Below are 12,632 nucleotides of genomic sequence, written 5' to 3'. Positions count from 1 at the left end.
TCTACCACTTGAGCCACAGCGCCACTTCTGGCTTTTTTTTTCTGCTTATGTGGTGCTGAGGAATCGAACCCAGGGCCTCAAGCATGCAATGCAAGCACTCTACCACTGAGCCACCTTCCCAACCCTAATAACATTTTTTGAGCAGATATTCTTTCTCCTTAAGTTGGGAAAAAGTGTACCTTGAAGCTCAGATTTCCTTGATACTAGTGTGGATCACACTTTTTTTCTCTTTTCTTTTCTTTTTTGGTTCTGGTCCTGGGGCTTGATCTCATGGCCTAGGTGCTGTCCCTAAGCTTACTTGCTCAAGGATATACTCTACCCCTTGAGCACTGCTCCACTTCTGGCTTTTTGGTCGTTAATTGGCAGTAAGAGTCTCATGGGACTTTCCTGTCTGGTCTGGATCACACTTTTTTGGTGGGACTGGAATGAAGACTAGAGAGGAATCACTAGGCCCTATCCCTTCAGACTTCAATCCTGTGTTCCTTACACCATTCTTAGGAGTAGGGATCTGAATTTGATTCCCCTTGGCCTGATGTGAACCCCTGAAGGCCGCAATTTCAGCCACACAGCACCCCTTTGCTTTTCAGGAATAACAATGTTGGCCTCTCCATCTCAGCACTGAGGAAATCAACATTTCCCTAGTGGCCAGTCACAACACCTCCATTTGCTTCCATTTGCTTCTGTTACTGAACTATGTTCTGCCCACTAAGCAAACAACCCCTCCCTTTGTTCCTGGTCATCTCCCTTCCCCTTTCCTTATAGCACCTCAGTTCAATGTTCTTAAGCCCTAGCCCCTCCCCTCAGGCTTGTTAGTCAGTTGAAAGTGAAAGTACCTCTTTGAAGAAGTCACATTTAGCATAGAAACTACTGTGCATGTTTTTTAAAAAATCCACTCCAAACCCTGTCAGATTTATGAATTAGAAAGCACTCGTAGACCTGAAAGATCAACGTTCCAAGTAATTGAAGCAGAAAAGTCTGAAGAAAGTATCTACAAATAACCTGCAAAATGCCAGACTGGAGGGGTGGGTCAAGCGGCAGAGTGTTAGCTAAGAGGAAGCAAGCTGCCAGAGAGAGTGCCCTTGATTTCTCACAACATGCCTACCAAATTCACTAGGTAGCTAAAAGTATGGTCTCCATTTTTACTGGCCAGGAAACTAAGGCACGGTGAATGGAAACAGCCACCAGGGTCTCAGCTTTCTTAAGCCCCTCAGCTCTACTGCCTTGGAATCTCTGGAGACCTAAGCATCCACCTCCTAAGTTCTAGAAACAACCTCTGTACCTGATCTAGAGGTTCTCAACTGTGGAAGGCACACAGAATTCACTCAAGGTCTCTAAAAATACCCTTTCGTGCCTGGCGCAGCGGCTCACACCTGTACCCCTAACTACCTAACTTGGGGGTGTGAGACAGAGATGGAGATGGGGGCTTCCAGGCCAGCCCGGGCAAAACGTTTGAGAGACCCCATCTCCACCAATCAACGCTGGAGGGGGTTTGTGTCGGTTCTCACCGCTCTGTAGAAGGCCTGAGTAGGAGTCGCCTGGCCTGAGGCGGGCCCTGAGCAAAAACAGGAGGAAAAACTAAAGGAAAAAAGGCTACGGACGTGGCTCAAGAAGTGGGGCAGCCTCCAGCAAATGCCAGGCCCGGACTCGCACTCTTCTTACCCCTGTTTCTGCTGCATTCATCCGGGGTGGGGGTGGGGGAGGCCCAAGGCGATCTGCATGCTCCCGAAGTCGACGCTTTCCACCCTTTCTGTATGTGTAGGACCTTCACGCGTCCTTAGGACCCGACAGGGCTCCAGGGCTCCCCGAGTCCACGCGAGACCCGAGACCGGAAGGTGTCTCTCAGCAGGACCGCCACACCACCCCCACGCCACCCCTCAGAACCACCACCGAGTCCTTACCATCTCCATCCTGACAGCCAGCGTCCCCTCAGCACAGCGCCCTGGGACAGCCACGGCCCAGGCCAGGGCCAGCGGCCCACCGGCCCGCCTGCACGGACGGCTGCACGCCCAAGGCCCGCGCGGCCTCTCAGCGCTCGCGCGGCGCGCGTGGGCGCACACTCCTAGGTGCGAAGGCGTCCGAGGCCCCGCCCACCAGGGGGCCCTGCGAGACTTCTGATTGGACTACAGGAAGTCCTGGGGGCGGAGTCGAGGCGTGACCGCCCTCTGACTGGGCTATAACTTCGGGCCCTGCGGGCGGCCGCCGACTGGCGGGCGGGCATAGACGCGCGCCGGAGCCGCGGTTAGTCGGGACGCGCGCGGCGCCCGGCGCAGCTGCCGGAGCTGCCGGAAGGGGGCGGGCGGCGGGGCGAATGGCACGGAGCGCTGAGGGAGCTCTCCCGCTGCTGGTGGCACTCAGTCCCGAAGGTGTCGCTTCCAACTTCGTGCTCCTCGGGAAGCATCCGGGAGTGGGTTCCCGAGCCCCGGAGCGAGCCGTGTCCCCTCCTCGACTTCATTCTTCTTTTTATTCACCTCTAGAACATGGACTTCACGCGCCTCTGGCTTGGGCTTCTGCTGCCGTGGGTAGCTGCGCTGGATTTCAGATACCACCACCAAGAAGAGATGGAAGAGTTCTTGAAGAGCGTGGCCCAGAACTACAGTTCGATCGCTCACTTGCACAGTGTTGGGAAGTCTGTGAAAGGTAGGGTCAGCCTGCCGGCACCCGGTCCCCCCGCCCTGCCTGTGTATGACCCCCACCCCCACCCCCCATGAAGCTACCACGACCTGTTTACCTCCAAACAGGTAAACCAGCGCTTGCCAGGTGATTCTCTAGTTTGTTCTTTTGCCCTGTCAGGCGTGTAGGAGGAAGAACTGAATCGTACTGAGCCGCTGTGATCATTCTTTGAGTCATTTCCATTGTGAAGAGTTCTGTTTTTAGGGATCCTGTCGACAGGGTTCATCCGAGATGTGTATTTTAGTTCTTTTTCAAGATTAACATGTCCTGAGAAAGACTTATCATCCTCCCGAGTTCCCTTCTCCTTGATTTCTTTAAATCTAGGTAGGTTTCTTCAAGTGTCTCATAAACTAGAATATTAGTGCAGTTTCATGGATAAGATTTCTTTGTCATGTGTAATAAACCCTAAGGTCTAAAGTTTTGCAAAACAGAGTGGTTCTGTAACTAGAGGCTATTTTCAAATTGTATCCACTTGACAATTGCTAGTTAATAATGTTGCTAGTAAGTTGCTGCTACTCTTCCAACATTTTCATCCTTATTGTTTGTTTTATTGTTTTAACTTAGAAATATGTATATACTTCTCATCTTCAGAGGCTGAAAATTTTGAATCATAAAGCTGTTAGTTATTTTGTTCAAATTCACCCAGATGGTGATTTTTCTTTCCCAGTACTATCAAACCCAGGACCTCAAAACATTTTAGAAAGTTATCATTGAGCTATATATCCAACCCTAGATAGTAAACTTTTTACCAGGATTGACACCCAGATTACTTTGCATGAGGCAAATAATTCCATCAGATGATATTATTTCTTAATCTTTTATTACATCAGCACCCCTTTCAAAACATTATCAGAAAAACTTAATTAGAAGTTTCATGAAATTTAAACAGTTTGGATTTCAACTCTAGAAAGTGTGTTTGAACTTTACCTGAACTTTTGCTCTGAATTTTTAAGTTTGTTGGAAGTCTCTTAATGACCATATTCCTAAGTAGTCATTTTTCAAAAGAATTAAGGTTGTAGTTCTTGTATTAAAAATCTTGAACTGTGTATAATAGTACCTTAATTTTAAAACACTGCCAAAGAGGTAGTGCCAAAATTAGTCTATATTGTTCTGTAAACCCACATTATAGAAGTTGGATGTCTGAGAAATTGTATCTTAAATCAGCATATGTATTTAATCTTTTGAAATCATTTCCCCTTAGGGCTTAGTAGAACCATTTAAAAGATTTAAGAATACTAATTATATGAATAAAGAATATATAGAACACAACTAGCTTGAGTTATTGTTCAGTCATCATTTAAACTGCAAGATGATGAGGATGTTAATTTTAAGTACTGGATGATTTGGTAAGTTTTCATTTTTTCAAACACAAAGTGTTTGTGAAAGACAGTAGAGGAGTCTCTTTCAAAGTGTGAATCAACTATTCTAATTTGTCCTGTGTGAACTCAAACTACAGGAATGTTGAAAGCTCACAGGTTTAATTCTTTTTTCTTTTCTGTTCAGTGGTAGGGCTTGAATTCAGGGCCTGGGTGCTGTCCCTGAACTTTTGTGCTCAAGGCTAGTGGTCTACCAATTTTGAGGCACAAGTCTACTTCCAGTTTTTAAGTGGTTAATTGGAGATAAGAGTCACATGGAAGCCAGGCACTAGTGGCTCATGCCTGTAAATCCTAGCTACTCAGAAAGCTGAGAACTGAGGAAGGAAAATCTGTAGACCTCTTACCTCCAGTTAACCAAAGACAAAAACAAATAAAAACAAAAACAAAAAGCCTGAAGTGGAGCTGTAGCCCTGAAAGCTCCAGGACAGTGCTAACATCCTGAAATCAAGTCTCACAACCAAGAAAAAAAAAAGTTTCACAGACTTTCTAGCTCAGTCTGGATTCAAACTGCAATCCTCAGATCTCAGCTTCCTGAGTGGCTAGTACCTGGCTTTTTCTTTTTCATTTTTTCTTTTTTTTCCTCCTCCTCCTCCTTCTCTTCCTCCTCCTCCTCCTCTCTCCTCCTTTTCTCCCTCCGCCCCCTCTTTTTCCTCCCCCTCCTCCTCCTCCTTCTGCCACAGTTCCACTTCTGCTTTTCTGGTGATTCACTGGAGACTTTCCTTCCCCAGGCTGGCTTCAAACCACTATCCTTAGATATCAGACTCCTGAGTAGCTAAGGTTACAGGTGTGAGCCACAGGTACCTAGCTTTCTTTTCTTAAAAAATTTACTTTGATGTTATTAAAAATGTGACGTACAGAGGGATTACATTTAAATGAGTCAGGTAAGGAGTACATTTCCTTTCATACAACATCTTCCTTCCCTTCACTGTCTCCCGGCCCCTTATGCGCACTCTTGTGGTTAAAGGATTTATAAGTTATCATTTAATAATAAAATCTGACACTAGAGCCAAATGTTTGCGTTGAGTTTGTTTCTCTGAATAATTACTCAGATGAAGAAAAATCTCAAATATGCCTTAGGTTTTAAGTAGTAGGTTAAACTATGCCCCAACTATGTGAGTCAGTTGCCAAAGTATCTGCATGTGAGGGTAGTAACTGAGATGTGCCTTTGTTGAAACTGTTTTTCCCTCAATAGGCAATTTACCCTAGCCTCTATGCCCACTGGTGTAAGTTTACTAAACAAAAAGGATTTTCTATAAGTGTAACTTATTTATTTTTATTATTAACATGGGCAACTTTCCCCATGGAAAAAAAGAAAGTAACATTCCTACCTAGCCAGATTCATTTTGGAATTTTGTATGTGTGTATCACATGTGTTTTCTTTTCTTTTTTTTGGTTTTTTTTTTTGATCCGGTTGTGGGGCCTGAACTCTGGGCCTGGGCGCTGTCCCTCAGCTCTTCAGCTCAAGGCTAATGTTCCACCGCTTGAGCCACAGCGCCACTTCCAGCTTTTTTCTTTTTGTTTATGTGGTGCTAAGAAATTGAACCCAGGGCTTCATGCATGCAAGGCAAGCACTCTACCACTGAGCCACCTTCCCAGCCCCTGTGTTTTCCTTTTTATGACTTAGGTTCTTTTTTTCCCATTTCACATGATTTCATTACCTCTTTCCAGGAAATGGCAGAGTTCATTGCTATATAGTATTTTATCCTCTTTCTTATATAGTTTCTTACTTATTCGTACCTTTAGAGGTTATTTATTTACTTATTTATTTTGTTCTTTCTTTTTTATGTCAGCGTTGCCTGGGCACTGTCCCTGAACTTTTGTGCTCAAGGCTAGTACTCTACTACCAGAGCCACATCTCCATTTCTGGCTTTTTTGGATGCTGTATTGGAGATACGAATAGATTTTTCTGCCTAGGCTGTCTTCAAAGCTCAGTCCTCAGATCTCAACCTTCTCAGTAGCTAGGATTGCAAGAGTGAGCCACCAGTATTCAGCTAGGAATAATTTTATATAAACAATGATGATACAAAGCCAGTGTATTAAAAATCCTATCATCATTGGATTTTTTTCACCTTTTATTTTGAAAATTTTGAACCCACCCAAAAATACTTGTGTGTGTGTGTGTGTGTGTGTGTGTGTGCACGTGCACGTACACGTGTGTGTATGTGCACGTGCCACGTGCACATGCGTATGTGCATGCCAGTCCTGGGGCCTCAACTCAGGACCTGAGTGCTGTCCCTGAGCTTTTTTTTGTGCTCAAGGCTAGCACTCTACCACTTGAGCTTGGCTTCTAGGTTTTTGGTAGCTAATTAGTTATTAAGAATGTCACAGATTTCCTGCCCTGCTGGCAGCTAGGATTATAGTCATGAGCCACCACCACCCAGCTGAACACATATACTTCTTACCTCCACTCATTTAGTAGATTGACTATATTTCAGTGGAGCCTTGTGAAGGAATTCCCACTACCTAGTGACATAGTAAAGAAAAACATAAGTGAAACAAGAGAAGTAACTTAAAAAAAGAAAAGCATGGATTGAGTTAAAAAAAATCAGAAAAGGTGCAGCATTCATTCAGTTTGTTCATTCCTTCCTCTGTTCAGTTAGGGATTGTCTCCCCTTTTTGTTCTCAGCTCCTTTGTCTAGCAAGAGCTTGGAATATAATTAATACTCTATATCTATTTAATGGATTGCATATTGGTTTTTTTTTGGGGGGGGGTCCAGTCATGGGGCCTGATCTCTGGGCCTGGGCGCTGTCCCTCAGCTCTTCAGCTCAAGGCTAGCGCTCTACCACTTGAGCCACAGCACCACTTCCGGCTTTTTTCTTTTTGCTTATTTGGTGCTGAGGAATCAAACCCAGGGCCTCATGCATGCAAGGCAAGCACTCTACCACTGAGCCATCTTCCCAGCCCTGGATTGCATATTGGTAGAGCAACAAAATGTGTTCCTTGCCATCACGAAGCCCCACTTCCAAATGCAGATGTGTTTTTAGGGCTTTATCAGGGTTTCTCCAGCTTTCCAAATTAGTTCAGGATTCTTTTTCTTTTTTCTTTTTCTTTTTTCCTAAAAAAATACTTTGTACTAAGGACTGACTTTCAATAGATGACAGCCAAGGAGATGGTGTGTTGCCAATGAAACACCACAGAATCATTTTTTTTTTTTTTTGGTCGGTTGTGGGGCTTGAACTCTGGGCCTGGGCGCTGTCCCTCAGCTCTTGAGCTCAAGGTGAGCACTCTACCACTTGAGCTACAGTGCCACTTCCGGTCTTCTGGTGGTTTATTGGAGATAGGAGTCTCACGGTCTCTCCTGCCCGGGCTGGCTTTGAACCGCGATTCTCAGATCTCAGCCTCCTGAGTAGCTAGGATTACAGGCCTGAGCCACCAGCGCCCGGCCCACAGAATCATTTTAAATGAGACTTCCATCACCTGGCTTTTAAGAGTTTTGACTCATTCCCTGATAAATCTAATCTGTTTTGTCTGGGTAAGGAAGATTGCTGTTGTAAAAGCCCTGAGGTTGATAATTAGCTCTGTTATCAAGTACTCTCCACGTGCTGTTTGAACATTGTTTCAATCATGGCTGCTGAAAGTCACAATGACAAAACAGCAGCTGCATTTACAGAGCATACCAAATGTAGGCAGATTAATTAACCTACTAAGGATCCCTGAGCTAATGAGTATTAGAAGAGAATTCAGAATAGGCCTCCCAACCTTCCAAGCACCTCACTTTGTAGAGAAACACCTTGCCAGACGGAGATGGCTACATAATATTTACTTAATTTAATATTGATAGATTTCTAAAAATGGAAATTTCTGGATCTAACAATTTTAAGAATTAGATACAGCTGGGCGTGCGTGGCTCACACCTACTCTGGAGGCTGAGATCTGAGGATCCCAGTCCAAAGCCAGCCCAGGCAGGAAAGTCCATGAGACTCCTATCTCCAATAAACCACCAGAAAACTGGAAGTTTTGCTGTGGCTCAAGCAGTAGCAAGTTAGCCTTGAGCCAAAGAGCACAGGGACAGCGCCCAAGCCCAGAGTTCAAGCCCAGGAGTGACAAAAAAAAAAAAAGATACAAAGACGGTGCTGGTTGCTCATGCCTGTAATCCTAGTCACTCAAGAGGCTGAGATCTAAGGATCATGGTTTGAACCTGGCCCAGCAGAGAAGTCTCTGTGAGACTTGTATCTCCAATTAACCACTCAAAAAAACAGACGTAGAGCTGTGGCTGAAAGTGGCAGGATGCTAGCCTTGCACAAAAGAGCTAATCAAGGACAGTGCCCAGGCACTTAGTTTAGGCCTCACAATCAACAACAACAGCAACAAAAAAAGAATTGAATACACTTAACTAAACTGGCTTTTTAAAAAAGACTATCTTAATTTATAATTTCAAGAAATTTATATCAAGGGATAAAAACACCGTATAAAATGTACAAATTACAATGTCTACATCTCTAAAATAACTAGTATGCTATTAATCGAATCTAATTCTGTTACTCATGCTTTTTCTTTTTTTGTGGAATTCAGTGTTTGAATTCAGTTTGAATTCAGTGTCTGGTACTTTACCACTTCAATCATACCCCTAGCCTGGTTTTTTACTCATGTTTTCAAGATAAGGTCTCAAGAACGATTCTACCCAGGCTAGCCTCCAGCTGAAATCCTTCTACTTTCAGCCTCCAAAGTAGCTAGGATTCTAGACCTGAATCACCAGCACCTCGTACACATGAGTGCTTTGAGAGATTACTATAGTATTTATTTGTCATTGCTATGTTTAAAGTATAGGGAAATTTTTACTATGTCTTTCTGCAAGAACTCTCATGGTCACATATTCATTCAATAGCTATTTATTAAATGTCTCTTATACCCTTTCAAATGTTTAGAAAGTTGGCTTCCTATCTTGCCCCTACATTGCATGTACTACGTTCACATTCTGCCTTGATTGAGTAGGGTTTTAGCTGATTGTCTGCCCTTAGAAAAGAACATTATATAGAAAATTTGGGCACAGCACTTGGTTTTCAGTTACACTTAGTCTATTTGCCAAACATGCTCCTAAAACTAGTTTGAGATCTTATAAATGTGTTTATTGTGATGCAAATATTGACATATCAAGGACTAAATATCAAGAAAAATACTAAAATGTAAGAATTTCCACTAAAGCTGGGATCTCATGCCTATAATCCTAGCTACTCAGGAGGTTGTGATCAGAGGATTATGGTTCAAAACCGGCCCAGGCAGGAAAGTCCATGAGACTCTTCATCTCCAATTAACCACCAGAAAACTAGAAGTGGAGCTGTGGCTCACAGGGGTAGAGAGCCTTGAGCAGAAAAGATCACCTGGGCCTTGAGTTCAACACCTATGACTAACAAAAAAAAAAAACTACTACAATATACATGTTTTTTATTTAAATTATGCAAACATTTTAACCTGAAATAATAAGCCTTATATTATGATTATTTAGGGTTTGTAAAATAAACTATCTTTTTTTCTTATAGGGAAATAAGTTAGATGTCCTCCATATTTTAACATGTCTTAAGAGAATATCCTAACATCTAGTAACCATATTTATTCCAAATAAATATATTAGAGCATCAATATGCTAGCAGTAAATGACATGGGATTTTTTTTTAATACTGACAGCCAGAATTTTAATTTTTGCCGTAACTTTATAGACATCGGATTCTAACAATCGTATGAAATACCATTGCCATAGCAATTATATGTTTTAAAAAATGAGAGTAAGAAAAGGATCCATTGTTATTAGGTCATGGGTGTTTGACTGGAACCCAAGTCTGTACCAAAGATTGAATTTTCAAGCACTTTTTCTTTGCCCCATGCTTGTTCCAACCTTGCTCCTGTACCTGCTCCCCTCTCCACTGGTCCCTATAATTCTGAGAGTTAACAGGCATTTTCTATCAACCAAAAAGATGTTTACGTTATCTATTGTCTGTGTTGAGTGATCCCCAATAGAATTCTTTGATTCCCTTTCATTGTTCTCAGTTTCTTCCCAAGTAGTTTGAATCCAAACCTTTGGTGTATGATTTTATTTGTCTTTTGTTTTTTCCCCTTGTGCTCTTTGGTTATAAAACAAAAAGAGGGGACTTGGTTGTGGTGTTCAGTTCTGGGAACCTATCCACCACAGAGCCTTATTTAGTTTGAGATGTTGAGCTAAGAACAAGGATTTTCATTAAGGACAGTGCTGCCCCCTAGGGGCGAATTTGGAAATGTGAAGGGAAGATTTGGGTTATAGGTCTTTGGAGAGAGGGAGAATTTCCTTCTTGGTACATTTCGTTTACTCCTGTCAGCAATATACAGATAGTCATGCACAATGAAAGACTCTGCCCCCTCACTCTTTCTAAAGTCCTCCATAGATAAAAGAAGAATTTATAACTAAGCCTAAAACCAAAGTGCTTATGTTCCAACAAAAAATACTTCTCACATTTTTTAATATATGCTGAATTTCCCAGGAACACAACTATATGTAAATGACGGGGAAATAGACTTTGTTTTGCTCTCAACTTCAGTGTGACGTATTTCATTTGCAGAAAATCCTACCACCCGAACCCACAAAACTGAACCAGTCTGCATTTGTAATCTAGAACTCTGGAGTGGAGATATAAGAATCTGATTCTCTGTTAGGTCTTTTGGTGCACTTCCCCAAGTTTGTATGTACTGATGCCATATTCTTATAAACTGCTTTCTTTTTTGTTTCTCATTTATACATAGTTTGAATGTTACATTGATCTTCTAGAATTATGTATGTACATATGTGGATAAAGATTATGTATGAATCATATGCCAGCATAACAAAATAGGAGTTGCAAAATATTGGAAACAAAATAATGCATTGTCTTAAAGAATTAAGAACTACCGGTCTAAAATTGCAGGTACAGAAAGCTGATAAGGACACACTGCAAGTTTCTGTAGCTAGCAGCCTGAAAGTGATTGGTGTGTGTGTGTATATGTGTGTGTGTCTGTCTGTCTGTCTATCTGTCTGTGTCTGTCTGAATGCAATCAAGTGAAATTTAATAAAACACATTTTAGAGCACAAATGAATATTTATTCCATTAACTTAAACTTAGTTTGATTCACTTCAATGTTAATTCCTCCAGGAAGTCTTTTGCTATTTCCCATCTTCCTGAGAATCTCCTGGTAAATCTGTCTTACTTGCAGGCTAGTTACCAGGCTTCCTGCAACTTTGTATCCTAGGTCCTAACATGTGTTTGGTGATACTCTGAATGAGCCTTAAAGGGTTCTCCATACTTGATAAATGAAGCATGGGAGTCTATAGATACTGTTTATGTTATCATAAATTATATAAGTATACAGGATATATGTATATAATTTCACATTTTGATGTTTACCTACACTTATATGTGTTGTATGAAAATGCTTTAGTCTCTCAAGATAGTAAGATTCCTTTTTTCACTGTAAGCTCTTTTGCTAAAATGAGTTTGATGGTAAATAGTGTGATAACTTAGGTATAATTGAGCTTCACAGTGATGTGTCAGTCAGAATGAGTCCCTGGGTTGCAGGGGTAGGCCTCACAGAAGTTAGTGTCTTCAAGTAATTATAGACATAATGGAATTTGATGCTTACTGAGGAACCTGGCATCCTACCCTTACACACACACACCCTCTACCCCTCAAACAGGTATTCAAAGGAAGAGCAGATATTTTAAAAATCCTTTTAATGGGAAGAATTCACTTTAACAGAAATGCAGACATCTGGAAATGTGGAAAATGAAGAATTGGGTTTCATATGTGACATTCCTCAGGAGTTTTTCACCTGGGCTTGAACCCAGGGCCTGGGCACTGTCCCTGAGCTTTTTTTTCCCCTCAAGATCTACCACTTTCAACCACAGCTCCACTTTCAGTTTTCTGGTGATTAACTGGAGATAAAAGTCTCAAGGACTTTTCTGCCTCAGATCTTAGCCTCCTACGTAGCTTGGATTATATATAAGCATAAAGCACTAGTGCATGGAATTATTTTATGTTTTTAATCAGAAAGATTTATTTATACCTTTCAAACAATACAGAAGTTACATATCATTAAATTCCCAATCTAAGCTGCTCAGTTGGAGAAAATATTTTTTTCTTGTTCTTTGGGACTCAGATAAATAACCTTATTGTAATAATAGGTATCCTAGAAGTAACCTTTGTTGGTACATCCTTTGTTACTAGTAGGTTCCTTTTCAATTGGGAATAATAGAAAGATAAGTTGGAAAATGCCTTCTAAATGGACACACTAAGTTTTCAGACTCTGTAGCCTATAGTCCTAACACACAAGCATGTTGAGCAATGGCAGAGACTTTCAGACTTTTCAAACTACATGTTCTCTGACCATTGATTCTTGCTTGGATGTAAACACTCTCTGCCAGGCACTGATTTAGGCTAAGGCTACAGTAGTGCATAAACAGAATCTCTGCTCTGTATCTTACATTGCCCATGAGGGAGAAAAATGAGAGACAAAACCAAGAGCAAATTTTGATAATGGCTGTAAGGAATAGAGAAAGGTCATGGAGAGTAACTATTACTTTTGAACTTCAATACTGTGAAGGGGGCCAAGCCGTCTTACTTATTACAGTCTCTCCTTATCTTCAG

General features: G+C 41.9%; 1 protein-coding gene across 1 annotated transcript in view; it reads left to right on the top strand.

Annotated features, from left to right (window-relative positions):
- The first annotated feature begins 2,211 nt into the window (after positions 1–2,211).
- Cpm (carboxypeptidase M) overlaps positions 2,212–12,632 on the top strand; it is a 58,911-nt gene continuing 48,490 nt past the window's right edge. Inside the window, exons 1-2 of the mRNA XM_013018012.1 lie at positions 2,212–2,238; positions 2,475–2,637. Coding sequence (XP_012873466.1) covers positions 2,478–2,637 — 160 coding nt within the window. The 5' untranslated portion in view covers positions 2,212–2,238; positions 2,475–2,477. The remainder of the gene's footprint in view (positions 2,239–2,474; positions 2,638–12,632) is intronic.

The sequence above is a fragment of the Dipodomys ordii genome, unplaced genomic scaffold (genome assembly GCF_000151885.1).
Source record: "Dipodomys ordii isolate 6190 unplaced genomic scaffold, Dord_2.0 Scaffold3, whole genome shotgun sequence".
In the NCBI taxonomy this organism is placed as follows: Eukaryota; Metazoa; Chordata; class Mammalia; order Rodentia; family Heteromyidae; genus Dipodomys; species Dipodomys ordii.
This window is presented reverse-complemented; position numbering and strand designations above follow the sequence as displayed.